At 61.9% G+C, this 27,264-nt stretch overlaps 2 protein-coding genes across 4 annotated transcripts; both read left to right on the top strand.

The window, feature by feature from the left end:
* The first annotated feature begins 447 nt into the window (after nt 1-447).
* On the top strand, nt 448-6,348 carry LBHD2 (LBH domain containing 2). The gene is made up of 4 exons (XM_032180356.1): nt 448-604; nt 2,242-2,344; nt 4,388-4,544; nt 6,013-6,348. Exons 2-4 carry the CDS (start codon nt 2,276-2,278, stop codon nt 6,111-6,113), a joined length of 327 nt encoding a protein of 108 aa, XP_032036247.1. The 5' UTR covers nt 448-604; nt 2,242-2,275; the 3' UTR covers nt 6,114-6,348.
* Nucleotides 6,349-10,945: 4,597 nt separating this feature from the next.
* Nucleotides 10,946-26,656, top strand: EXOC3L4 (exocyst complex component 3 like 4). Of its 3 annotated transcripts, none has more exons than XM_058429808.1 (13): nt 10,946-11,061; nt 15,143-15,174; nt 16,462-16,871; nt 18,387-19,041; nt 20,218-20,329; nt 20,546-20,668; nt 21,016-21,116; nt 21,270-21,350; nt 23,063-23,177; nt 23,704-23,823; nt 23,911-24,063; nt 24,674-24,795; nt 26,132-26,656. In XM_058429808.1, exons 3-13 carry the CDS (start codon nt 16,478-16,480, stop codon nt 26,307-26,309), a joined length of 2,154 nt encoding a protein of 717 aa, XP_058285791.1. In that variant the 5' UTR covers nt 10,946-11,061; nt 15,143-15,174; nt 16,462-16,477; the 3' UTR covers nt 26,310-26,656. The 3 variants fall into 3 exon arrangements, with proteins under 3 accessions (XP_058285791.1, XP_058285790.1, XP_032035915.1); XM_058429807.1 differs by having other exon boundaries at nt 14,873-15,174; XM_032180024.2 differs by lacking the exon at nt 15,143-15,174.
* The last annotated feature ends 608 nt before the right edge of the window (nt 26,657-27,264 follow it).

Below are 27,264 nucleotides of genomic sequence, written 5' to 3'. Positions count from 1 at the left end.
TTTTTAGTAGAGACGGGTTTTCACCATATTGGCCGGGCTAATCTAGAACTCCTGACCTCAGGTGATCTGCCCGCCTCAGCCTCCCAAAGTGCTGGGATTACAGGCGTGAGCCACCGCGCCCGGTAGTTTGGGTTTTTTTGTTTTTTGTCCTTTTTACTCCTCTCTTTATTCCCCAATAGGAGGGAGTCCTCTTTCCATGTATCTGGCCCCACCGAATTCTGCACCTCAAATTTCTGGACGCCAATCTTGAGGCTCAGTCTCAAGTGGCCAGGGGCAGGTCCTGGGGGAGGGGTCGGCTCAAGGGAAGATGAGGCCGGGCCCTAGCTGGGGGCTGGAGCTGGGAGGGCGGGGGCGCCGAGGGCGGGCGGCCAGCCCCGGGGAGGGCGTGAGTGCCAGGGAGGCCGGGAGAGCGCGTGAGGGCGGGGAGCGCGGGGAGGAGAGCGAGCCGGGCGAGCGCGGAGCCAGCGGAGCGCGGAGGCCCCAGCGCCAGCACCCGCACGGGCCGTGAGTGTGAGTGTGAGTGTGAGTGTGAGTGTGGCGCAGGGTCGCCCCCTCCCCAGCCTGGCCCCGGCAGTGCGGGCCCCGGGCGCGCCCTGACGGCCGGGTGCGGGTAGCTGGGAGAGGGAGGAGCATGGTGGGGATTTGGGGAGTTTTGAGTAGAGCTCCTTGGGGAAGGGGACGGCGTGGGTTCGCAGGGTCAGCCCGGCTGTGGGACGCAATGCCTCCGCGCGCTTGTGCCCCCGGGGCTGTGCCCAGCAACACCTGGGATCCCGCGGCGCTGGGGGTGGTGGGCGCCCTCGATGTTTGGTGCCCCGGCTGGCACTGGACCCTGGCGCTGGGCAGGGCAAGGCAGCCCTTGGGCACTTGTTCCCTGATTGCCTGCCCCACCCCCCACCCCCCGCGTGGCTCAAGCTGACAGCTCTATCATCTGCCTCTGCCATCCCTCTCTCTCTGGGCCAAGTGTCATCTGTGGGTCTGTTTCTCTCTCTCTCTCTCTCTCTTCTCCTCTGTCTCCAGCTCAGTCACCTCTCGCCTGGTCTCTGTGGCAGTATTTTTCTTGCCTCTCCCTCTGCCTCCTTCCAAAGGCTGGCTGGGTCTCTGTCCTGGCTGCCCTGGACTCTAACCTGGGTTCTGGGGTCCTGGGATGGGATCCAGAAGAGGCTTGATGGAGGGCCGGACCTGGGAGCAGTGGGGCACTGCGACATCCCTGGGCTTTGGGGTTGGGCAGAGGAGCCAGAGGGTGTGACTTCGCTGCCTGCTGCCCCGAGAAGCCTCCTGCAGTGTGTGCCCCTCCTAGCCCTCCCTGGGCCTCAGTGGGACCCCAGCTGACCTGAGTGGGGTGTTTGGTTAAAGAAACCTTATTTCCCAGAATAGCACCCCTCTGCTTTGCTGGCGGCCACAGGACCACCCTCACACACCCCAGCAGGACGTCACAGGCGTTCCATCCTGCTGGTCTCTGCTCTCCCACTGCCCTGTCCCCTTCCTGCAGGGCTGCCCCTGCCTGTGGCCCCCTACTGCCTGCATGCCAGCCACTGCCAGAGCCCACCCCCATTTCTGCCTCTGACCAGGGCGTAGCCCCAAGAGCCCACACGGCCTGAGCGCAGGTGAAGGGTCTGGCTGGTGCCGACTCCTGCCAGGGGCTCTCTTCCCAGAGCCCTTGCTGCCAGGGCTCCTGTGGGGCTCCCTCTGCTGTGGCCAGCCTGAGGGGGTGTGGCCAAGTGCAGGCAGGATGTCAGTTTCCCTTGGGCTGTGGGTGCTGAGGGCCTGGCCGGGGGTGTGCAGGGTGCGTGCTCTAGAGGAGGAAATGGGCACCTTGGCCTCTGGCTGGCTCGAACTCAGTCCCTACTACTCCCAGCCTCCTGTCTCAGAAACCATTTAGGTCCCATGGACGCTCTGTGTCCTTCCTGCACTATTCCTGTCTCAGAATGCGCTTCTGTCCTCCCAGCCGGCTTGGCTACCTCCTGCTCATCCCTCAGGCCTCAGATCAGCCGACTTCTTCCAGGAAGCCTCCCTAGGTCTCCCCTCCTGTCTGTGCCCTCTTGCAGGCACACTGTGTGGCCAGGGTCCAGTGCCCCCTCTGGTGGCGGGCTCAGGCAGGGGGTAGTGCAACACAGGTCCAGCTGGAGCCGTGGGCACTGGACCTGGGCTGGGGTGGAGTGGGGTGGGCTCAGCACCTGAAGCCTTCGGGGGAGGGTGGGTCCAGCATCAGGCCAACAGCAGACACCCCATTTCTGCTCCCAGTCCTCGTGCAGCTTAGTGGCGCAGTGGCAGCAGCATGAGCACCCCCCGGCCTGCTCCACCACAGCCAGGCACTGCTGAGGGGGCTGGAGGCCCAGCAGGGAAGGTACGTGCTCGGGACCCTGGAGGGTCGGGAGGGAGCAAGCCTCAAACTCTGTCCCGTGACTTGGGGCATTCCTTGCCTTGCTGCTGGCCTCAGTTTACCCATCTGGGTGGGGGAGATCATTGCTTATTTATTTATTTATTTTTGACATGGAGTCTTGCTCTGTCGCCCAGGCTGGAGTGTAATGGCGCGATCTTGGCTCACCGTAGCCTCCGCCTCCGGGGTTCAAGCAATTCTCCTGCCTCAGCCTCTGGAGTAGCTGGGATAACAGGTGCCCACCACTATGCCCGGTTAATTCTTGTATTTTTAGTAGAGTTGGGTTTCGACATGTTGGCCAGGCTGGTCTCGAACTCCTGACCTCAGGTGATCCACCTGCCTTGGCCTCCCAAAGTGCTGGGATTACAGGTGTGAGCCACAGTGCCTGGCTTGTTGCTCTTTTATGAAGGTATAATGGATAAAAAAATTGAAGGCCAGCATTTGTGGCTTACTTAGCACCCCTTCCTGACCTGAGGACCCCAGGGATTGTCCCCCAAGGCACACTTTGCTCTCTGCTGAGTGAGAATGCCAGGCTTCCCTGCCCCTAGTGTCACCTTTTGGCGGGGGATATGGGGGTGCTGATGAAACCGAAAAAACAACAACAAGCTCCCTACACAGGGTCGCAGCCTTAGTATTCTGAGTGCTAGAGCCCAGCTAGAGCCCAGCCATTCTCCTTGTCGGGGAGCAGTGGGGCCAGAGAGGGGGACCAGCCTGGAGTCACATAGGGACCAGTCTGGAACTTGGGGTTGCAGATACAGCCTCCCAGGCAGGGTGGACAGAGGTGAGCACCAGACCTCAGAGCTGCAAATGCTGCTGTCCTGGACCTCCTTCACCCCAGTGGGCAGACTTGGAGAGGAGCGCCCTTGGTTGGGGGCAGGAAGGAGAATGGCACATGGGGAGGGAGAGCAGGCTGGGGAATGAGCCCCCGGACTGGCAATGCCAGCATGAAGGTGGCCCCCGGGAGGGTCCAGCCTTTGCAGTAGGGATGGGGTCCCTGCTCTGCTGTCCTCTGACAGCTCCTTCATTCCACAGACATCCCAGGCCAGTGACACCTGTGCTCACCCTCGAGGGTCACCTGTGGTCCTTGGTTAAAAGAGAGTCTGGGCTGGAGCTCAGGAATGTGCACTGTTCAGGGATCTTGCTGCAGTGGCCGAGGGCCGTTCAGCTAAGTCCCCCCTGCTGCGTGGCTGTCCTTCCTCGAGGCCCTGGTGCCCTTTTGGGAAGGTGGACCCAGCAGCTTCCCTTCTAGGTGGAGAGATGGGAGACAGGGAGCTCCAGGCAGGGGCATCTGCCCGAGCACAGGCATGGGGGTGGGACAGGGCAGGCGAGTCAGGGTCACCGGGGTGCTGAGGGATGGGGTGGGACAGGGCAGGCGAGTCAGGGTCACCGGGGTGCTGAGGGACAGAGTTCTGCACGTAGCACTGCAGCCTCAAAGGCCTTGAATGGGAGGTGGAGATGCTGAGGGCACCGGGAAGGCCTGGGGACGCAGCCCCCGCAGGCTCCTGTGGGCACTGAACAATGAGCCAAGAGCAAGCCCACAGCCAGCCGCTTGGGTTGCCATGGCAACTGCTTTCCAGCTCCTCTGAGCCTGGAGGAGGCCAAGGGCCCAGCAGGGAAGACCCCAGGAAGGGACTGGCAGGAGTCCGGGTGCAGGAGGCAGCTGGGGGTGCGCAAAGGCCTGGGCTCATTCCTGGTGACCTTGGCCTCTCTGGCCTCAGGCTCTGGCTGTGCAATGGGCTCCTGGAGCTGAGCACAGCTGTGTCCTATGGTGCCTCCTGAGAGCTGTGACCCCAGGGGCTGAGCACCCTAACCCCAGGGTTGGGACCGGGTAGGGCCTGGGACCCGTCTCAGGGATGTTCCTGTGCAAACGCATGTGTGCCCATCCCTGCCTTGGGGACTGGGTGGGAAGGGTCTCTGATCTCCCCAGTGGGGCAGTGTGCAAGACAGGGGTGGGAGGGAACAGGAGTGCCAGGCCTGGCATGGCCATGATCCTGCCCATCCTCCCTGCAGGCTGTGGCGGGTGTCCGGGAGAAGGGCCCTGGACTGGGCCAGCGGCTGCCCTCAATCGTGGTGGAGCCCAGCGAGGCGGACCCTGTGGAGAGCGGGGAGCTGCGCTGGCCCCTGGAGAGTGCCCAGAGGGGCCCCTCTCAGAGCTGGGCTGCTGCTGGTAAGTGAGGGCGCCTGTGGGGGTGCTGAGAGGAGGGAGTGGCCACTGCCAGGGTCAGAAGCGGGACGTGCTTCCTGCGGCTCCTGCAAGCAAGGCCTTCCCGCCTCCTGCCTGTTCACACTGCATTCTCCGCCCGCCTTGGAGCCTCTGCCCGGGGCTCTAGGTGCTGCCTGGCCTTGACCCCCCTCCCTGGCACCGTCCTCCCTCCCACCTGCAAGTGAGATCCCTCGTCCACTCTCAGCCGCAGGCCCGGGCACGGGAGGTGCACGGTGCATAATTGTTGAGTGATGCCACATTCTCACCCCTCGTCATCCAGTGCGCCCTCATTGTCATCACCTTTGGAGCAAGTGTGCTCACTAGGGCTTGGGAGGCTGTGAGGGTGCAGGTGCACGTGGTGGGGGGATGGGCTGGCCTGTTGGCAGGCTCCATCCGGCTGCAGGTGCCTTGTTTAAAGGCTGAAAGCAGGCCAGGCGCGGTGGCTCACGCCTGTAATCCCAGCACTTTGGGAGGCTGAGGCAGGTGGATCAGTTGAGGTTAGGAGTTCGAGACCAGCCTGGCCAACATGGTGAAACCTCATCTCTACTAAAAATACAAAAAATTGGCCAGGCGTGGTGGCGGGCGCCTGTAGTCCCAGCTACTCGGAAGGCCGAGGCAAGAGAATCGCTTGAACCCGGGAGGCGGAGCTTGCAGTGAGCTGAGATCGGGCCACTGCACACCAGCCTGGGCAATAGAGCGAGAGTCCGTCTCCAAAATAAATAAATAAAGGCTGAAACTTCTGGGAGGAATGTGTGAGCAGGAGGAGGCAGCCGGGGCCAGGCCCAAGGAACAGGAGAGGCAGCAGGCTGGGCTGTGGGGGCCTTGTGGATGGCTCTGAGGGCCACGGCGGGCTGGGCAAGGGGCATGAGCTGTGCCCTGCACCCTGGGGGATGCTGTCCCCTGGAGAGCCCTGGGAGTCTCTTCCCTGAGGAGGAAGTGAATTCGGCTGCAGCTGGGAACGCTCAGCACCTTGCCTGCCCTCTCCCCATCCCCAGACCTCAGCCTGCACTGGCCAGGAAACCCCCTTTCAGTGTGGCCAGAAGGGGTTATCTGCCTGGACCCATAACCCCCACCTCTGCCCAAAGCCCCCTCAACCTCTTGTCAGTTTCTGCCCAGGGTCCAGGGCAGCATCAGGGACCACTCCTTGGGTAACCCCTGGGACTTGGGCTCTGGGGACGTCCTCGAGTCTGCCCTGGACTTCCCTTCCCTCTGCCACCCTTCCATCTGGTGGCTGTGGGAGCTGCCCCTGCTCGCAGAGCCCAGCGTCATTCTGCCTCCCTGGCCGAGCGCCTCTCCCGCTTCTCATCACCCGAGGGGACCTCCTGGCCTGCCCCAGCCCGGTTGCCTGTGAAAGGCTCATTTCGGGCCCCTGGGGTCCCCTCAGGCTGCAGTCCCCCCGCCGACCAACACAGCCGCCTTTATGTTTCTGCAGCCTCCTCGCCGAGTCCGCCCGGAGAGCCAGGGAGAGCTGCAGATGATGCTGGCAGCGAGTGTGCCTGCTCTGAGGACCCAGCAGCCCCGGCCCGAGGATAGGACAAGGAGGTGGCTGGGCTCTGCTGTCTGACTGCTGAGGGCCTGTGCCCCAGGGTGGCCGGGCTGATGCACAGGAGGGCCGGGCCTGCCCAGCCGGGAAAGCCCAGAGGCTGCTTCCTGTCTCACCGGGTCTGGCCGGGACCGCAGCCCTGCCCCGTCCTGCCCATGGCCCAGGTCTGGATCACATCCCGCTTTGTTCCGTGGTTTGAAGCAGAAATAAAGGCACTTCCTGGTGGCCAGTAGGCACACTTGATGGGGATGCAGGGACAGAGGACAGTTTGGGCTCTGCCTGTGGCCTTCCAGGTGAGGGCCTCAGCTCCCAGCCCAGGCTGGCCAGTCCAGAGCGCCTCTTGGGTGACCACTTGGGTGTGGCACTGGGGTGGGCTGGGCAGGGCTGAGCTGGCTCTGTGGCTGGTGCTTCTGCCCAGGGACCCTCTCTCTGCTTTGGCCAAGGCTGTCCAAGGCAGAACCAACCTCCTCCAGGTGGCCTCCCAACCCTCCGCGGGGCCTCCTTGGGGCCAGCGCCGGACCCTGAGGGCCTGCTACCCGCTTGCCCTGGGTGCAGGAAAGCACAGCGATGGTGCCTGGGGTGGGCCGCCCCATTCCAGGTTGGATCTCATTAAATCCTCGTGAAGTTCCCATTTTACACGTGTGGGAACTGAGGTGCAAAGCGAGGTGCCCAAGGCTAGGGGCTACGAAGGGAATCCCTGTGGTCAGGAAGCCACTAGGCTGCCACAGAACCCGCATCAGAGGTTGGTTGAGCAGGCATCTCTTCCTGCCCCATGTGGGGGTCCTGTCCCTCCACTGGGTCCATCAACATTGTCTCTGGACTCTGTTGTACTGCAGGAGGGGAGCCCTGCTGCCTGGTTGCAGCTGGCATGGGGGTAGAGCCCTGAGTGTAAGCCAGGGTCCCCTCCCCAGGTGTGTTCCCCCAACCTGGCCCTCTGCCCTTAGCCAGCCTGAGCCAAGATGAGGAAGCTTAGGGCCGGGCAGTGGTACACTCCATAAATGTCAGCTCTGCCAAGTCCATGGCCCTTCTGTGGCCCGGGCAGGCGTGCTAGAGGCCCATGAGCGGAGGGAGGCAGGAGACACTGCCCCTCTGTGTTTTCCTGCTGCCTCGCCAGCCTCCAGGACGAAGATGAACTTTTCAGATGCACTTTCTCCTACCGCCTTCCTTCTAAAAATAGCCAACCCCCCAATGCGGGGAAAGGTAGGAGGCGAGGTGCGGAAGTTGGCCTGGCAGCCTGCTTCAGTTTTAAACCGCAGGACCCCGTGGGCCCTCCCCTAGACTATAGCTCAGGAGAGGGGTGGGGCGGGCCTTCAGTCCTCACCGTCCTCCTCCAGTCCTTCCCGTCGGTCCTGGAGCCAGGGAGGGAGAGGCTTGACCAGGATGGGGGACATGGTGGTAGTTTTGTGAAAGGGGACAGACATTTCGCAGGATGCCTTGCAGACACGTGGGATGTGGGGTGCAGGGAAGCCGGCACGTGGGTGGGCGATGACGCCATTTACTGAGATTTAATCCTCACCACACGGCTCCGGGGCGAGAATTATGACACCTGGCTCAACACGGCTGCCCGGGACCCACACAGCCGAGCGGCTGAGCTCGGGCGGAGTCCCAGGGCGCCCACAGCGCCCCGCCGGCGCGCCCCGTCCAGCAGGACAGCTTTCGGGCGGAGGCGACCCCCACCGCAGGTCCCAGGACCCTGCGTGCTCTTGAGCCAGGGGTGGGGAGGCCCGACCGCAGGGGGCCGCTCCACCCCGCCGCCCTTCACCGCCAGCCGGGCCCAGACCGCCCAGCCACGCCCAGAGTCCGCGGGCGGAGACGGCAGGGGCGGTGCCAGCGAGGCCCCGCCCCCGGCACCCCGTCCCGGCACCCCGTCCCGCCCCGCCAGCACGCGGCTACCTGGGGACACCCCGCGGGAGTCGTCCTGCGGCTCCCCCTGGCGTCGGCTGGGGCCACCCCCCGGGCTCCCACCTCAACCCTGCAATACGGGATTGGGGCAGAGTGGTCTGCTGCCCGCTGCCCGCAGCCGCTTCGGGTTAGGGAGGGAGCCTGGGCCTCTGGGTGCTCACGCTGCGCTTAACGCTGGTCCCGGCAGCAGTGAGGGTGGAAGCGGCCGCCTCTGGCTTCTACACCCCGGGTGTGACAGCCTGGCCTCTCAGTGAACCCCAGATCAGGCAAGCATCTGGTGGTGGGGGTCCTGCTCCCTGGCCTTCCCTACCTGGGAGCCAGGTCCTCAGCCAAGGTGAACCCATTTGATCCCGACGACAATCCCATTTTCTGGAGGAGTAAACTGAGGCTCAGAGATTGGAGTGCCTCTCCAAGGTCGTGGGGAGCTGGGCTTGCTCTCTGGTGGGTGTCCCTGGCTAGGCCTCTCCCTCCTAATGGCCCCCCACCCTGCCTTCTCCTGACCCCAGACCAACCCTCTGCCCCAGGCTTCTTTGAGACAAGGCTGGGGTTTTTCCAAAGGGATTTTACTGAGAAACTTCGGGAAAAACATGGACATAGCATGAAAGAAACATTGCAACCTCATGCTGAAAAGCGGGCACAGGCTCAGGTGGCTGTGGAGAGCAGATGGGAGTTGAGGGGACTTCCAGGAGCAGTCCCCAGGCCCTGGGCACCACCAGCTTTTCAGGCACCTATGTATTGAATGGAGCGACCCGTAATTGGAGGCCCCAGGACCCCAACATGCCCTGTGAGCTGGGGGGGTGGGAGAATTAGACCAGGAAGTCTCCAGTCCACCGAGGCCTGGCTCTATGGGAAGACCCAGTCCACAGAGCCAGAGACCGAGGTCGCAGTCCTGGACTCTCTGGGCAGCTGTGTGGCCGAGAGCAGGTCACTGAGCCCTGGGAAGCCGGCCACCTTGGACCTCAGCTGTGTCTGCTCAGTTGTGCTTATTCCCTGTTACCCCTCATCTCTGCCTGTTGGAGACAGGTGGGGTGGGACTCGCGCCAGCAGGTGGGACTGGGCTGGGAGGAAGGGCCTATGGGCTGCTGGGCACCTCTCGGGCTTGAAGTGGGACTCTTAGCACCCCACTTCACAGAGGGAACCCAGGGCTCAGGGTAGTGACTCAAGTGGTTAATTGGAGGGCTTCCTGGAGGAGGTGCTGGCATCTTTGAGTCTAATTTGGCCCCTCTGCAGATGTTGCTGCAGCATCTCAGGCACCTTCCAGTCTGTTATGGGCTGCTTTTCCCCCATAAAATTCGTATGTTGGGCTGGGTGCGGTGGTTCACGCCTGTAATCCCAGCACTATGGGAGGCCTAGGCAGGCCAATCACCTGAGGTCAGGAGTTCAAGACCAGCCTGGCCAACATGGTGAAACCCCGACTCTACTAAAAATACAAAAATTAGCTGGGTGTGGTGGTGCACGTCTGTAATCACAGCTACTCAGGAGGCTGAGGCAGGAGAATCGCTTGAATCCAGGAGGCAGAGATTGCAGTGAGCTGAGATCATGCCACTGCACTTCAGCCTGGGTGACAGAGAGAGACTCCATTCCAAAAAAAAAAAAAAAAATTCGTATGTTGAAGTCCCAATCTTAGAATGTGACCTTATTTGGAAAATTCCTTATAAAAACACGTGACCTTTAAAGAGGTAATAAGTTAAAATTAAGTCATTAGAGTGGACCCTAACCCATATGAACAGGAAATATGGACACAGACACGAAGAGGGAAGACCCTGTGGAGACCCAGGAAGAAGTGGGGGCTACCTGCAGACCAAGAAAACAGCCCCCGGAGAAACCAGCCCCACACATGCCTTGACTGCGGGCCTCTGGCTTCCAGAACTGGGAGAGAATAAACGTCTGTTGTTGAGGCTCAGTCCCTGGTCCTGTTGTGGCAGCCCTAGGATGCTGGGTACATGGGGCCATCCCTGCCCTCAGCCCTAGGATGCTGGTGTGCCTGCCCTCAGCCCTAGGATGCCGGTGTGCCGGCCTGTCTCTGCCCTCAACCCTAGGACGCTGCTGCATGGGGCCACCCCGCCCTCAGCCAGAGGACGCTGGTGCAGGAGGCTATTTCTGCCCACCTCAGCACCCTGCAGCAGCCCCGTCGCACACCCTGGTGGCCCCAGCCCAGGTTGGGACAGGCCTGGATCTGTTCTCCTTGGATTTTCCCTGAGTTGTTTCCTAAGACACTCGCTGTGGAATCCCCCTATGCAGGGGTGAGGCTGCCTCTTCTGGGAAGCGTCAGCGGCCCTCCCCGCAGCATGTTGCCCGCCTGACCCCCTGTGTGGGGAGTGGGGCCCCGCCTGCACATCTTTGCCCCTGCCCAGGATGCCGTCCCTCCTCACTCCTGAGTGTGTCCTGTCTGTCCCTACGGCCCCATCCCTTCCTCTAGCTCCTGAAGCCCCCAGGAACGGCATGCGGCTCTCAACTGCTTCCTTCGCTGTCACCATGAGCTTCCCTGACAGGCAGGGTGCAGGGGTCTCAGGATGAACTCGATGGACTGGCCCAGTGCTAGAGCCTCTGTCCTGGAGGGAGGGGTCCTTCTGGGCTCCGGCACTGTGGGCTGAGTGTCCCCCGAGGCCAGCGCCTGCTTCTGCTGGCCTCTGAGCAAAGGAGGGGCTGGTGTGTTTTGGGTGGCAGGCAGTGTCCACCCCCTGCTGCCTCGAGACCCTGAGTGCCAAGCTCCGCAGCCTTCCCCTCCCTTGTTCTCTGACCCTTGGACTGAGCCCTGAGCTGTCTGGAATGGAAAGCTGGAGTGACTGCCTCCGGAACGAAAAGGAAGTGGGAACTTCTCTGAAAGTGAAAGTATGGGGTCCTGGTGGAGGGTAGGGCTGTGGGTGGGGCTGGGTGGGCCTGGCAGGCCCTGACCATGGCTGGGAAGTCCCAGCTGTTGGTCACTCGCTCGGGCTGCTCTGGAGGCTCCATGGCCAGGGCCCGGCTCTGAAGGCCCCACGGGCCAGCTTCTCAGGTGGCCGCGTTCTTCCTGGGCCAAGGCTGCGTGCTCAGCAGGTATGTTCTGGGCAGGTGGAGCAGGAGGGCATGGGGTGCTGTGGGCGGGCTTGAGGACCATTCCGGCTCTGCGAGTGGCCTTCCAGGCCAAAGGCCTCACTCAGAGCCCAGGCCAGAGGGCCAGCGCAAATCACAATGGACACACACACACCCGCTACACAGGCAGACACACTCAGGCAGAAAGCACAGATAGACACAGAAGACACCAAGATGGGCATGCAGGCACAGACACAGACTCAGAAGCACTGGCAGACCCTCTGGGGACACTCCAGGGCAGAGTCACACACAGACAGGGAGACACTGTCAGGCCAACACACAGACGTGCAAAACCGATGCCCAGAAAAGTGTGTATATGCCCGTGCGCTCACACTGAGGCATCAGATTCACTTTCCTGGTTTCTCCAGGAAAGTGCCAAGTACTAGCCATGGCTGGGGGCTGAGTCAGGCTCACTCCCTGCCTTGGGGGTCTCCTGGTCTCCAGGCTCTGTAACTGTCCCTCCGTCATGGCAGGTGTGCCCAGGGCTGGGATCAGGCCCAGAGCAGGAGGTGCTGAACATGGTATGGGCTCAGCTGGTCGGGGAAGCCTTCTCGGGGGAGAAGCCACTTCTGCTGAGGCTTCAGTGAGCTGACAACTGAAGGAGGGGCTGAGGTCATGGTAGGCAGAGAGGATGGCCTGTGCAAAGGTGTGGAGGAGAGGTGGGTACTGCTGAGTGATCAGAGTGAGGGAATGAGTTGGCCTATGCAAAGGTGTGGAGGAGAGGTGGATACTGCTGAGTGATCAGAGTGAGGGAATGAGTTGGGACTGAAGCCAGAGGGGTCATTAGGCCTTGAATGCCAAGCTAAGGATGGAGCTGTGCTTCTTCCGAGGGCGGCGGCGGCGGCTCAGCAGGCTTATGCTTTGTTGCTACTGTGAAGGGAAGTCTTTTAAGTGTCTCTTTCTAATAGGCTTTGCTAGGGTATAGGAAAGGTGTTGCTTGTATTTACATAATCAACGCACAAAACTTACTAAACCCTTTTGTTAGCTCCAATAGTTTTCAGTCTCAGATTTTCTAAGCCAACAATCATATGAATAATGACAGTTTAATCTGCTCCTTCCCAGTGTTTACACCTCTTATTTATTTTTCTTTCTTTATTGCCTTAACTAGTTCTTCCAGCCAAATGTTGAGGAGTAAGAGTGGTGAGAACAAACATCCTTGTCGTTTTCCTTATTTGCAGGGGCTGGAAGGGAAAGGAAAACTTGCAAGGAAAGCTTTCAAAGGAGGTTCATAGGGCCGGGCGTGGTGGCTCACTCCTGTAATCCCAGCACTTCGGGAGGCTGAGGCAGGAGGATCATTTGAGGCCAGAAGTTTGAGACCAGCCTGGGCACACATAATGAGACCCCTGTCTCTACAAAAAATACAAAAATTAGCCAGGCACGGTGTTGTGCACCTGTAGTCCCAGCTACTTGGGACGCTGAGGTGGGAGGACTGCTTGAGTCCAGGAGTTCGAGGCTGTGGTGAGCTATGATCGCATCCCTGCACTCCAGCAGTGAGTGAAGTGACACAGCGAGACCTTGTCTCTAAAAACAATAAAGAAAGGAGGTTGACGTTTTAGCAAGATTCTTTTTTTTTTTTTTTTGGCAGTTGCAAGATTTAGTAGAGTGAAAACAGAGCTCCTATACAAAGGGAGGGGACCCAAAGAGGGCAGCTGTCGCCAGCTCAAATGCCTGGGTTTATATCCTGATCATTGTCCCTCCCACTGTGCTCTCAGGCGATAGATGATTGGCTATTTCTTTACCTCCTGTTTTTGCCTAATTAGCATTTTTGTGAGCTCTCTTTACTACCTGATTGGTCGAGTGTGAGCTAAGTTGCAAGCCCCATGTTTATAGATGGATGCAGTCACCTTCCCAGCTAGGCTTAGGGATTCTTAGTCGGACTAGGAAATCCAGCTAGTTCTGTCTCAGTCCCCCCTCTCAACAGGAAAACCCAAGTGCTGTTGGGGAAGTTGGCCGACGACCGTCTAACTGCGAAGCAGGATTCTATGACTGATCCGAGGAGGCGGCATTGAGGGGGCCTGGGAAGGAGAGCAGCTGGGAGGCTGTGATCAGGGGAAGGTGGATGGCAGGTGGGGAAGTGAGAGGGGGCAAGCCCGGCACAGGGCTTCGCCCAGGGCGCAGTACAGGCAGTCACCTGCAGAGGCTCCTCTGGAGCATTGAGGAGTGGAGCGATGGCCCAGTCCCAGCGTAGGTGGGGAGGCTGGGGAGTGGGTGAGCACTGCAGAGTGATCAGGAGGAAGAGGAGCAGCTACGGGAGGGAAGGTCTAGGGGAAAGCGGGGAGTAGAAGCTGAGGCTGCGTGTAGGGAGGGTGGGGAAGTTCGGACTTGACTTCTCGGACATGGCTAGGGTGGGCCAGGGTGGGAGCTCTCAGTGACTGTGTCTCTGGGTGGTTTCTTGCCCCTGCTGCTGGCCTCACAACGGGTGTATTAGCCTGACCTGGGGAGAGTGGGGCTCAGGCTGGGCCTCAGTCTCCGGGGCCTTGCAATCAGGGAGCGGCAGCATAGGAGCCGGGGCCCCCTGGACTCTCCGGGCACTGGGGCCAGAGAGACACAGAAAGAAAAGAGAGCCAGAGAGAGTCCATGAGGGTGTGGGGAGGCAGGCACAGGGACAGGCCAGGTGAGAGCCTTGGGAGGTGGAGGGGGGAGTTGAGAGGGGCCTTCAGGTCTCAGCCCCGCAGTCGCCAGCATGGCAGCAGGCAGGCCATTCGGGGGAGGCAGGGCGACCCTGACACTGATGTTCCCCCTGCTTCCAGGCTGTGCTCAGGGGTGACGGGGGTAGATGGACAGAGGCTGCCAGGCCAGTGCAGGAGGGCCACATCATCACAGGGACAGTGCCGAGTGCCCACTGAGCAGATAGATGGTGACGGCAGGTGGTGCGAGGCATCTGAACCCTGAGGTCCGGAAACCCAGGTCAGGTTTGGAAAACAAACAGGGGCCAGGAAAGCGAATGGCCGGAGGGGAAACTGGAGGCTGGATGTGCAGCCGGGAGGACAGAGAAGAGGCTGGGTGGGGTGCAGGTTATCCGTGAACCCCAGGGGAAGCTGGTGAGGCGTCATCAGTGGGAGGTGGAGGTGGAGGAAGGAGGTTCCAGGATGGATGCCCGGCTGTGGGGCTCGGGCAGGAGGGAACCACAGAAGGGCTTAAAGCAGGGGAGTGACCTGGCTGCACTTTTGCTTTGGGAAGGTCGAGAATAGCTTGGGAAGCTGTTGGGAGCTGCAGGGTCAAAGGTGGCATGGCTGGAGGCTGAGGGGCCATCTGGGGACCTCACTGGCCCTTCATTGAAGTTCTGGTTTGGGACAAAAGCAGCTGAGTGGCCCCCAAGCCTCTGCCTATGTAACCTCCTAAGAGATTCACCACACAGCTGCCCCTCCCTACCCGGCCTTCGTCTGGGCTTCCTGGGAGAGGACCTCCACATCTGACCCCACTCTGGGACCTGCTGACACCTTGGGTCTCTCCGCTGGGAGGGGGGCTTCTGGGCGGCAGTTCTGACTCCCTGGGGGTGGAGACATGGCAGGTCCCGCCTCTGCTTCCAGCTCCAAGCAGGCTCCCCAGCCTGAGGTGCGCAGCCAGTGGCAGACTCTGTCCCTCTGTGAGCCTCAGGTTCCTCATTTGTGAAATGGGCAAATGACACCCCCTAACTTTGTTGTCACAGTAGCCGATCTGTGTCAGGCATCAAGCTGGGCACACAGTAGGTGCTTACTAAGTGTGAGCTCTCCCAGACAAAAAGGCGGGGCCTGGCTTGTCCTTCCCCACATCCCGGCCTCCGTCCCCTTGACAGCAGTGGATGCAGCATGTGCCGAACCGTTCTCTTCACGACACCCCTGCCCTGCTGGGCGCCAGCCCCCATGCCAAGCATGAAGGGGCACCAGGGAGAGAGAGGGGAGTGGAGGCTGGGACAGATGGTGCCCTGAAGCGTGTGGGTCAAGTCCGAATCAGGCAGGGTCCCTGAACCCTGGCGCTGGGGGAAGTCGCCGACCTGTGGCCAGGGCGGGACTGATAAGCTCCATCAATCACTTGGCTGTCTCTCCCACCTCGGGCCTCCATCCAGCTGCTTAGCCGCCTCTGGGAACCTCAAGGAAGGTAGGTAGGCCGCAGCTGGGCCCAGCAGGCCCCTTGCTGGAGGGCGAGGGTGGGTGAGGGACTGGGCTCCGCCCACCTTGGTGTGATTCCACCCAGCAAAATGGGGCCTGGGGAGGCACACTTTCCGCCCGATGTCACCCAAGGGTTGGGTGGGGGGTCAGGCGGGTGCTTTGGTCCTGGCATCTGGGTGGGGGGCCCTGGGGCTGGGCTAGGGGCAGGTCCAGCCCTTCTTTGGCCCCAGTTTCTCCCAGGGGAAAGTGAGGCTTTGCCGGCCTAATGCCCTCCCCCACCCATGGCCCAGCTTGTGCAATGGAGTGGTTGGGAGGCCCCTCCTCTCTCCCAACCTAAAGCCAGGAAAGCAAACACAGCTCCTAAGGCTGGAAGGGGGTGTGGGTGGAGCCTGGCAGGCCAGGGTGCTGAGGGCCCTGGGGGAGCAGGAGCAGCCGCAGCTCAGCCACCCCCATGTCCCTGGGACACCCCCCTCCATTCCTTGTGTTGGGGAGGGGCCAGAGCACGCTATGGTGGAGAGGGAGAGGAGTGGGGGGAGGAGGAGAGGCAATGGGTGGGAAACAGCATTGAGAACCCCCCCCCGGTCCCTGGTTAAATATAGACCCGAGGCTCCTCCTGCTGCCGCCCCTGCGGCTGCACGGCCATGATAAGCCGCAGGGTGGCCTTGGCCACTGCCCTCAGGCCCCACACCTCCTCGGTGGGCTCTGTGACACCCGGGAAGGGGGTGGGCTCCCATGGGGGTCCCTGCCCTCCCCTTTGAGCCAAAGTAGTCAGGCCTTTTGGGCTGAAGGCGGGTGAGCTGAGGGACCTGGAGGGCAGTGAAGGAGCTGGTGGGGGCTTGGGGGAGGGCTTTAGGCCTCAGCACCTAACATCTGGGAAGGCCTAGATGTGGCTGCTGGTCCTGCCCTCGGGTGTTGGGAGCTGTGGTCTGGAATGGGCCGCAGAACCTGCATGTCAGTGCCCTCCTCCAATTCTAATGGGAGGGTCTGGCCTGGCAGAGGCCAAGTGACGGTGGGCACTTGGGGAGACCCTTTTTGGGGGATGGTCTCAGGAAAGGCTCCTGATGGAAGCAGCTGTCTATATCTCCGTGCCTAGCTGCGGCCTGGCACACTGGGGGCTCTCGCCAAGAGAGTGGCCTGGTGATGCTTCCTTTTGACAGCCTGAGGGCTGCCTCCTCTGGGGAGCCTTCCTTGACCAAGCCCCTGGGTGTGGCCAGGCCCCACAGGGCCACAACACGGTTCTGCATCTGCTCCTGTGGCCACTCCTTCTTGCCCCCAGTTCTCCTGCTGCCAAGATGCCATCACCACAGACAGAGACTCCTGGGCCGAAGCTGCAAAGTCCGAAGGAGGCCGAGGAGCCGCAGACTCCAGCTCAGGACTCCCGGCGAACAAGCAGCAGGAAAGAGCCCAATGCCCACCGCAAGGATGGCACAAGGCTGGGCCTGGGCTCCCTGAGGCAGGCCTTCTCCCGGGCCAGCCAGCGGGCTTTGACCCAGGTCTCCAAGGAGGATACGGGCCTGTTCCGGCGAAGCTCCTGCTCCCTGTTCCGGTCCTTCCGGCAAGCCCTGGATGAGGGCCCAGCTACCGGCCATTCCCAGGCCACTCCTGAGGTGCCCTCGGGGGTCATGAATGGTGTCAGCCAGCAGGCAGCCACTGGGGCAGCGTCTGAGGAACTGAAACCCGAGGCAGGTAAGGGCCTCAGAAACAACACTAAGCATGAAAGGAAACAGGCCAGAGGTTAGGGCAGCTCAGCTGAGGCTTCCGGAAAGGCTCTCCTCCCTAGCTCCCCAAACTCTGCCCCCGAACACGTGCAATTATTTATTTATTTGAGACTGGGTCTCCACTCTGTCACCCAGGCTGGCATGCAGTGGTGCAATCACAGCTCACTGCCACCGTGACCTCCTGGGCTCAAGCGATGCTCCCACCTCAGCTTCCTGAGTAGCTGGGACTACAGGTGTGAGCCACTGCACCCAGCTAAATTTTTTTTTTTTTTTTTTTTTTTTTGAGACCGAATCTCACTCTGTCACCCAGGCTGGAGTGCAGTGACGCAATCTCGGCTCACTGCAACCTCCACCTCCCAGGTTCAAGTGATTCTTCTGCCTCAGGCCCTGAAGTCACTAGGACTACAGGCGCGTGCCACCACACCTGGCTAATTTTTTTTTGTATTTTTAGTAAGATGGGGTTTCACCATATTGGCCAGGCTGGTCTTGACCTCCTGACCTCGTGATCCATCCCCTCGGCCTCCCAAAGTGCTGGGATTACAGGCGTGAGCCACTGTGCCCGGCCTAATTTTTTTAATTTATTTTTATTTTTTTGTAGAGATACGGCCTTGCTATGTTGCCCAGGCTGGTCTCGAACTCCTGAGCTCACCCTATCCTCCTGCTTTGGCCTCCCGAAGTGCTGGGATTACAGGCGTGAGCCACCACGCCCAGCTGGACAATTGCACTTTAAATTCTTGCAGCATCTCTGCAATGGGAGCCCCCTCATTGGGCAGATGAGAAAAGTGAGGCTCAGAGAGGTGGAGTGACTTGCCTCAAGTCTCACAGCATGGAGAATGGAACTTGAACCCAGATATGCATGGCCCTAGATCCCCAGCCTCTCCATGGCCTTTCACAGCCTGGCTCCTGGTCAGACTAGGGCCATGCACACAGCTGATCGCACGGTTGCAGAGGGTGCAAGGCTCGCAGAGGTACCAGGAGGGGAGGTCAGGGGGATTGCCCAGAGGAGGATACACAGGGGTTGGGAAGAGGGGGACACGGAGGTGGAGAGCTCTTGTCGGGTGGAGGCTGGCGGAGAGCGGGGAGCAGCAGGAATGTAAAGCTGGACACGGGCAGGACGCGCCCTGCCTCAGCTCCGACACTATTAGACCTGCAATCAGGGCTGAGCATGAGGCTATCAGGTCCGGCTCAGCCGAGAGTGGAAGGTGGGTGTGGGATCCAGGCGGAAGGTAGGGGTTGACCCAAATTGCTCTGTTCAGCCAGGCTTGGGGCCCCAGGTTCTGCCTCTTTAAAGGTGACTCTAAGGGAGGGCTCCTGGCAGCTGGGGCCTGTTGTTCCTGGAGCAGGCCTTCAGCTGTGCTGGGGCATCTGGCAGAGGCCAGACAATCCAGCCCCGATGGATTGAGCCGCGGCCTGCAGGTCTTCCTCCAGGTTGGGGTCTTGGGGCGGTCCCTCTCACCGCCCTTCTTCTTGCCTGCCTGTGCAGAAGGCAAATCCGTGGCCGACCTCATTACTGAACGGCAACTGCTGGCGGCCTTCGAACAGCTTCTGCGCCTGGAGACGCTGCTGGTGGCCGAGAAGGCCTCGCGCACCTTTGAGCAGGACCCTACCGCCTTCGCGCGGCGTGCCATGGACGTGTGCCTGCATTACGACGGGCTGGCAGCCGAGATCGGAGTCATCGTGCGCGAGACGCTGGACAGCGACGGCGTGGACGCGGCCGCGCTGGCCGAGCTGGCCCGCGTGGTGAGCGCGGAGGAGGAGGCCCACCCTTCGCCACCCGACGACGGCGACTTCCTACGCACGCCGCGCCGCTGGCGCCAGCACTGGGAGGAGGCCGTGCGGCGGAGCGCTCAGGAGCGCGTGCGGCGGCCGGGCGCGGGGTGGGCCTCGGGGGAGGCTGAGGGCGCGTCGGGTTTGGCCCAGCTTCTGGCCGAGCTGGGCGGCTTGGTTCGCCGCGACCTGCAGAAGGTGCGGCAGGAGGTGCAGCCCGCGTATGCGGCGGCCGGCTTCCCCGCGTGGGAGGTCTATCTGCGTGCCTTCCACAGCGCCGTGGCTCAGAGGCTCCAGGAGCTCGCGCGCGACGCCCGCGGCTGCGAGCAGCTCTATGTCCTGCTGGACTGGGCCGCCAACGTCTACGGCAGGTGAGCCTCGGCCAGGGCGCCAAGTGGCGAGGACAGCTGCCGCTTGCCCCGCAGGCCTTGGGGAGCCGGCTTTGAGGAGCACCGGACCTTTCTTCTCTGTTTCCTCCCTGGGAGAGGGCTGAAAGCCGAGGGCTGAGAGCCGAGGGCTTCGACGTGCTTTCCTCGGCGGGTTAGGCCGGGGACGCCCCCGCCCCAGGTTTTCTAGGGGTCACCCATACACAGTTCCAGAATTTGAAAAGTTTCCGCGGGGAGGTTCCCATGGGAGTAGGGCCTGTGCTGGGTCCACCAGGTGCCTTTGGGCGCATCAGAAAAGGGCACATCTTGGCCAGGCGCCGTGGCTCACGCCTGTAATTCCAGCATTTTGGGAGGCTGAGGCGGCCGATCACCTGAGGTCAGGAGTTCGAAATCAGCCTGGCCAACACGATGAAACCCCGTCTCTACAAAAATACAAAAATTAGCCGGGCATAGTGGCACGCACCTGTAATCTCAGCTATTCCGGAGGCTGAGGTAGGAGAATCGCTTGAACCCGGGAGGTGGAGGTTGCAGTGAGCCGAGGTCGCGCTACTGCACTCCAGCCTGGGCGACAGAGCAAGACTCTGTCTCAAAAAAAAAAAAAGAAAAAAAGAAAAGGGCACCCCGCTAGGCCAGACGGGCACCTGGGTTCAGGGTACAGCCTGCGGGGAGCGGCCACCTCCCGCTCTGTGCCTGGGATGAGGATGGATTGCTTTCCCCAAGGAGCGGTTCCCAGCCCCACCGGCAGGAGCGCCACGGAGGTGGGGGAGGTTGCCTGAAGTCCCGCACTCCTTAAATTGCACCTTAAATTGTGTGGGGTCAGACCTGTGTCTGCGCTGCTGTGGGCCTCCCTGATGTGGGCTGGAGGGTGGCCGACCCCTGACCTGTGTTTGAGGAGAGGGCGGAGTGCCATCTGGGTAGCCGTCCTTCAGCGTTCTGCAAGAAGGCAGGAACCCAGCTGTCAGAGGCTTCCGGGGAGGGGCTGTGGCATGGCAGCCTAGAGGCGTGTGTGTGTGTGTGTGTGTGTGTGTGTGTGTGTGTGTGTGTGTGTGTACAGATGCCCAGGTTCGGGATTGGCGTTAGACTTTGAGCCTGGCCAGAAGAGGGGCAGCGGCTGCCGCATCAGAGCCGCGCCCGCCCTCAGCCCCCTGCCCTGCCTTCCAGTCCTGACTTCCTGGGCTCCCCGGGCCTGGCGCTGCCCGCAGAGCCGCTGCCTCCGCTCCTGGCGCCGGACGTGTGGGCCCGACTGGAGAGCGACTACACCAGCTTCCTGGAGGTCAGGCCGGGCGGGCCAGGCTGGGCGGGCCAGGCTGGAGGGGGCGGGCCCTGGGGGGGGATGTGCGGCGCCCAGGCTATCGGCGGCCAGAGCTGGCTCGGTTCACCCTGTGGCCCCCGGCGCGGGCTTGTGACCCGACAGGGCGGCCCTCATCCCGGACGGCGCGGGACGGGGTCCGGGAGGGTCTCACCGCGGCCCCATCCCTTCTCCCCCCAGGCCAAGATCGCAGGCTGCTTCGATAGCATCTTGCAGCTGGAGCAGAGTCACTGGGCGGCCGCCGAGGTCCCCGAGGTGCTGCAGGGCCTCTACCAGGCGCCGCTGTCCATGGACGTCCACATGGTGCGGCCCGGGAGCAGGGGCTGAGAAGGGGCGTGTGTTCAAGCCTCACGCACACGGTGGCGATATCCAGAACGAATTCCTATCCAGTCCCAACCAACCCTTCCGTTAGATGGGAGCCTGAGGCCCCACGTGGGGGGAAATCGGGGACCCCCGGCGCGCCGACGGGCTGGGAGGCTGCTGGATGGGGGTTTGCGGGAGTTGACTCTCCGGTTGGGCGGCTGAAAGCTGGAGGGGCCAAGACTGAGAGACACAGCGGGGCGGGCTGGAGGCGCGGCGGGGCTACCAGGGGAGCCGCGGCCTCAGGTCGGCGGCTGGGACGCACGCTCAGTGCTGGGCTTTCCTCGCAGCTCGTGGCCGAGCACGTGAAGGCGGCCGGCGCCATCTCCGCGGAGCTGGAGGCCACCACCCTGCGAATCTGCACGCGGGCGCTCGGCCTCTTCGTGCCCAGGTGCGGACGCATCCTCAGTAGGGGAGCGACCTGGCCCGGTGTGCTCTGCAGGTGGGAGGGAGGAGTCTGCGTAGGGACGTGATTGGGAGGGTGGACCCAGGGTCATCGCGCAGCCAGGGAGGGTCCCCAAAGGCTTTGTGGATCCCTCCCCAGGTTTGAAAAGGCTTTTCTGGCGTCGGAGGCGGTGAGCGAGCCGCACCTGGGCGCCTACATCAACTCCTGCGAGGAGCTCAGGTAGGGCTCGCCCGCTCCTGCGCAGGCGCGGCGTGGCCAGCAGGGGGCGCGCGAGCGCCGGGAACCTGGATGGAGGGAAGTGCGCGCGCGTGGAGGGGGCAGAGGTGAGGAGTGTGTGTGTGTTTGTGTCTGTGTGTTGGTGGATCTGAGGGGTGTGTGTGCGTGTGTGTGTAGCAGAGTTGGGGGGTGTGTGCGTGTCTGATGGAGCTGAGGGTGTGTGCGTGTGTGTGTATGTGTGGAGAGCTGAGGCTGTGTGTGTGCGCGTTTGGCAGAGCTGAGGGGTGTGTGTGTATGTGTGTGTGTGTTGGAGCTAAGAGGTGTTTATGCATATGTGTGTAGGGGTGGAGCTGAGTGGTGTGTGTGTCAGAGCTGAGATGCATGTGTCTTGTGTGTGTGTGTGTGTGTCCATCCGAGCAGAGGCCCTGGGGGAGTGTGGATGGCTCTTCAAGGCTGAGCAGAGGCTGAGGGGTTCTAGCTCCCTGCCTGCTGCCCTGGGCTCCATTTTTCCCTCCCTTCATCCCAGGCAGCATTTCTTCCATCTTGGGGCACCTCCTTCTCTGGGAAGCCTCCCTCAGCCTGCACCCTGGGCTGTGCTGGGGTGAGGTCTGGGTCTCTGTGTCCCCAGAAGGCAGAGGCCCTCCCTGTGGGCTGGCAGTGGCTGTCGGCCTTCTGTGCTCTCAGCTCCAGGCCAGGCCTCAGCAGATGAAGCAGCACTGAGGGTGGCCAGCGCCGGAGGCACAGACTGAGCCACCCCATCTGGGTTCATCCTTTTTTAAAAGTTTGTAAATTTTAGTGTCCCGAAGTACTTCTCATTTATCTGACTTCAAAGAACAGCTGTGCCACCTGCTGGCTGTGTGCCCCAGGACAAGCCGCCTCCCCCTGTGGCTCTTTTCCCACCTGTCAAATAGGATCAGAGCACCTGCTCCCTGGGGTGGTGTGGGAACTTCGTGCTTTAGGGGACTCAGTTCCCATTGGCTCTTTGTGAGCACTTGTCAGTGCCAGGCACTTTGTGGCTGCCTTCCCTGCCTGACGCGTCTCATCCCAAGCACAGTATACCCACGCACAGGTGCAGAGCACAGGCCTGGAAAGGAGGTGCCACGCAGCCAGGAAGTGGTGGAGCTGGGACTTGAACTAGGCCTGCCTAAATCCAAAGCATGACCATCAGGCACTGCTTCTCCATCACTCTCGTCCTTAATCCATGCCAGGCTTGTCTTTGGTGCTGGGACCCCGGGGTTTCAGCTCCAGGGAGCGTTCTCTGCCCCTTGGTAGGCAGCCTCTGGCCAAACCCTTGATGGAACTCCAGCCTGCCTTACTGTGTCCCTGGCTGCGGGGACTGGGTATAGCCTGGCCCTTAGTTTCCTCAACAGTGAAATAGGGACATTGTCACCTTCAGGGGGCAGTTATGAGGCTCAGGGTAGGGTGTGTTCCAGGCATGGCTATGCCGTACTGTTTATCACCAAGAGGGATAGAAGGTCTGTCCCAGAGCTGCCAGAGGAGAACGGGTCACCCACCCCCTGACCCACCCCTCTGTGACTGGCTCCCTGGGCTTCTGTGCTGTCCCCCACTTGACTCTGCTCGCAGACAGCTACAATGGGGAGCCCCACGGGCTGCCCTTCACGTTGTAGTCTAAGTGAGCGGAGCTGTGTGCCCGGCTCTGTTCCCCAGCTTGGTCTCCCTTGCCCACCTCATCGCTGGTCCTGGCGCCTCCCCAGGACCAGTCTTCTCTCCAGGTTCCCAGGAACCCAAGAGGAGCTGGAGAAGCCCCTGGTGATGGCCACCTGCAGCTTCCAGAAGCACCTGCTTCAGGGCTTGCAGCGTGAGTTGCAGGTGACTGTGACAGGCCTTCTCTCCTTACTTCCCATGCCCAGCAGGTACCACCTATTTCCTAGAGCCTGGGGGCCCAGGTCACAAGATTCATTTATTCCAGGGGTGAGCTCATGGGTGTGTGTGTAGGGTAGTGGGCAGGGGACCCAGGTGAGGTCCCAGCTGAGCAGGGGCGGCTGGGAGACGCCTGCGCCTTCTCACTTCAGTCTCCAGCTCTTAGTGGTCACCCCCGAAGCCTGGGATGGTGGGTCCAAGGATCCAGGCCCGGGGTCCTCACCCAGTCCCTCAAGGCTTCCCCAGGGCATGTCCTGAGCAGATCTGACTGGACAAACTCAAACCCTGCCCCTGGAGCTTGGGGCCTGGGAAAGGCATTCTGGGAAAGGGCTCCTGACATGACCTGTGGCTAGGAGAGGGAATGGCACCCCACACCCAGGAAGGAAGGGTCAGGAGTGGCACACTGGGCTTCGAGGGAGGGGTCAGGTTGGGGGGGGTGGTGCACATTTGCAGACTCCCAGCCCTCTGTCCCCAGCCGCTCTTCAGGGTTGTGTGCACCAGGGACTGGCTGACGCAGGACTGGCTGCATCCCCTCATGGACAAGGTGGTGACCTTTGCCGGTCATCTCCAGCGTGTGGCCCGGCCACGGGCACAGGTACCACAAGGGGGAGGGCCCCGGCAGGGCTGTGCCCAGGGTTGGGGCTGTTGACCCTGACCCTGACCCTGACCCTGGGCCGCCCAGGAGACTCTGCAGGAGGTGCACCGGTTCGTGGTCCGCGAGTACCTGGTGCGGGCGCTGAGGCCACGGGCGCGGTTCCGGGGCATGGAGCGCGTGCACGGCTCCCAGAAGATGAGCCTGGATGCCCAGGCCATCAGTGACACCTTCCAGGGCCTGGTAGGGACGGCATCTGACTGCCCCTCGGTGCTCGCCTCTGTGCGGGGAGTGGTGGCGGTGACTAGGGCCCTAGCGCCGGGAGGGCTTTTGGCGGGAGTGGTTCTCCCCACTCTGGGTCAGGCGGAACAGGGACTGGGGCGCCTGTGGGGCTGGGGGCTGGGGGGAACCAGGTGGGAGGGCGGCACTTTGCATACATTTGCATACAGTTTGCAGGGGTGCGGGGAAGCGGTGAGGGTCACAGCCCCATCTCACGGTCAGGGCCTGTGGGAGGTGTCCCCCACCTCAGGCCAGAGCCCTCAGAGTGGAGGCACCAGCACCCCTGCACTCCCCTCGTCTGCCCCCCGGCAGCACTCTCAGGCTGGCCTGGGTTTTCCTGTCCGAGCAGGGTGGGATTGGAGGGGAGATGAAGGCTGTGTGGCCCATGAGCCCTCGGTGCCCAGGCACGCTCCCGTTCTGTTTTGGGGAGGCAGCCCCAGCACGGGGCCGGAGTTGACTACAGGAGGGCTGACGCTGCGGAAGGCCTGAGCTCACACTGACCTCGCGCTCCTGCAGGAGTTGGAGCAGGGCTGGGGAGAGGGCTCTTGGGGCAGGTGGCGGCTCTGTCTCGCAGGGTTCCGAGGCCACGTGGTTGGACCAAGCCATCCGGTGCGTGGCCGAGATCCTGGGCGAGACTTACAAAGCCGACATTCAGCGGCACCTGGAGACTCTCATCGGGAGCTACCCCGACATCAGGTGTGTTCCCCACCTGCTTCCACTAGCTTCCTACCAGGGCTTCGGGGCCAAGGCGGCTGGTACTGAAACAACCCCAGCCCAGACCTGACTGCCCAGGGGCCTGAAGACCAGAGGCAGGAGGTAGGCCTTGGACCCTCAGACTCTCAAGGCTGGAGGGAGAATGGAGAGAGCCCCTTCTCCTAATCTGCTCTCGGCCATCCTCCGTCAGCCCCACCGGGGGTGGGCGCGCCTGCAGTCCTGGAACCCGAGGGGGAGGCAGACCCCCCACCCCTGGGGAGAAAGCCGTCTCTGAAAGCCAGGGGATTCTGAGACCTGGTCAGGAGGAAGGAGGTTTTGATCCCGGGTTGTGCTGGGGGGTTGGTGAGTCATCCAAACCTTTGGAAATCCCAGCTGGAATCTCTCCAAGTCCATTCTTCCGGAGATTCTGGGATGTGCAGCTCACAGAAAGCCCCGGGTTCATCCCCTTCCCCGGGCCACCCTGCCATGGGGTGGGGAAGGATTCCCCGTCCCTAACAGGCCTGTCTTCCAGGCTGTGGCTCAGAGAGAGTGGCCCTGACATCACCCTGGGGGTTCCCCTCCAATTACTTCCCAACCCCGACGGCCTCTTCACCCGCAGCCGCATCACCCCCTCCCTCCCTCTCCACCACCTGCCCCCGGGTCTCCCTCTCTCCCTCTCCACCCTGCCCCCATGTCTCCCTCCCTCTCCACCCTGCCCCCATGTCTCCCTCCCTCTCCACCCTGCCCCCATGTCTCCCTCCCTCTCCACCCTGTCCCCATGTCGCTCTCCTTCCCTCGCTCTCCACCCTGCCCCCATGTCTCCCTCCCTCTCCACCCTGTCCCCGTGTCTCTCTCCTTCCCTCGCTCTCCACCCTGCCCCCATGTATCCCTCCCTCTCCACCCTGCCCCCATGTCTCCCTCCCTCCCTCTGTCTCCACCCTGCCCCTGTGTCTCCCTCTCTCTCCAGCCTGTCCCTGGGTCTCCCTCCCTCCCTCTCCACCCTGTCCCTGGATCTCCCTCTCTCACCAGCCTGGGTCTCCCTCCCTCCCTCTCCACCCGGTCCCCAGGTCTCCCTTCACGCCTTTTCGCGGGCTCTTTCCCACTCTGCACACCCCTCTCCTGTGCCCCTTCAAGCCCAGCTATGGTGTCCCCCAGGCCCACGCTCTGCCCCCTCCCCCAGCACAGTTCTTCCTGGCCTCAGTCAATCTGACCTCCCTGACTGACTCCCGGAATGCAGAGTGACTCATACTAACTCCCAAGCCCACGGGTTCGCCTTATCCTGGGGCCGGGGGTGTTGCGGAGGTGTAGGTCTGCAGTGAGTGCCCGCATGTCTCTGCAGGCGGGACCACATACTGGCCATTCTGGCCCTGCGCCGACTGGGCCGCCGACGGAACCAGCATCTCTTGCAGCACAGCCAAGACCTGCTGAGAGCTGCGGCCAGGGTGGCGGGTGCGGAGGCCCCTCGGGGCCGCGTGCTCTTCGAGGAGATCAAGGTGCCCCGGTCGTGGCTGTGCTGATCACCTGCGTCTAGTTCTCTCTGGCTCGAGAGGGGGCCGCGGCCGCCGGCAGGGAGCTGTGGTCAGTGGGGGTCAGCCAGGAGCCCAGGGAGTCACTCTGGGCCCTGCCCCCAACTCTGACACTGCAGTTAGGGAATTTTTGTCATCAGCAGCCATGCACAGCTGTCAGGCCAGAAGGAGCAGCTGTGCAGGAGGCATTTCAGGCATCGTAGCGGGGAGTGTTTTGGGGCCGCAGAGCCTTCTATGCTGCCCGTCGGCGGGGGCCTCCCGCCCGACTATCCAGCTTCACCCTCTAGTCTGAAAGTGAAGAGCAGAGTATTTATTTGAAAAATAAATGTGAATTAAAATGATGCCTCCCTAAGGAATGGGCAGGGGATGGGAGGCCTGGGTCCCGGTGTGCTGAAGGGCCAGGCTGGAGGCTCTCTGGTGACACTATTTGGTGGGTGGCCCTCTCATGCCCGTGGAACCCATGGGAACACTGAGGCAGGTCCAGACCAAGGAAGGCCCATGCCTGTGGCTGCCCCCACCACGGCCCGGATCCACTGGCCTTGTGCCCGGTCAGCCTTGTCCCAGCCAAAGCAGACTCGGGGCTTCCTGGGGACAAAAAGAGGACAAGGCTGGTTCTGCAGCTTGAAGAACTTGGGTTAGATGTAGGAGGGACTTCTCAGCAGTGAAAGTTGTCAAGTTACTGCAGGGGGTATGTCACCCATGGAGTGTGTGTCCAGGGGCGACCTTGAGGTGTCAGCAGTGGAGGCAGGTGTAAGGAGACTGCTCCAGCGTGCACCTGCATCCCCGCTTCTCTCTGCAAAGCTGCCGCTGAAACTTCGCGGCAGCCTGCGGGCTGGGGTGCTGGGAAACCCATTTGCATTGGCAGCCGGGCTGGCCAAGGAGGCTGAAAGTTGAGATGGGGAGATTTCCAGAGAGCAGCTGAGACAGGTGGTGACAGATGCCCCTC

This window comes from Hylobates moloch, unplaced genomic scaffold (genome assembly GCF_009828535.3).
Source record: "Hylobates moloch isolate HMO894 unplaced genomic scaffold, HMol_V3 SCAFFOLD_16, whole genome shotgun sequence".
Taxonomy (NCBI): Eukaryota; Metazoa; Chordata; class Mammalia; order Primates; family Hylobatidae; genus Hylobates; species Hylobates moloch.
The sequence above is the reverse complement of the archived record's forward strand: the minus strand, read 5'-3'. Positions and strand labels throughout refer to the sequence as shown.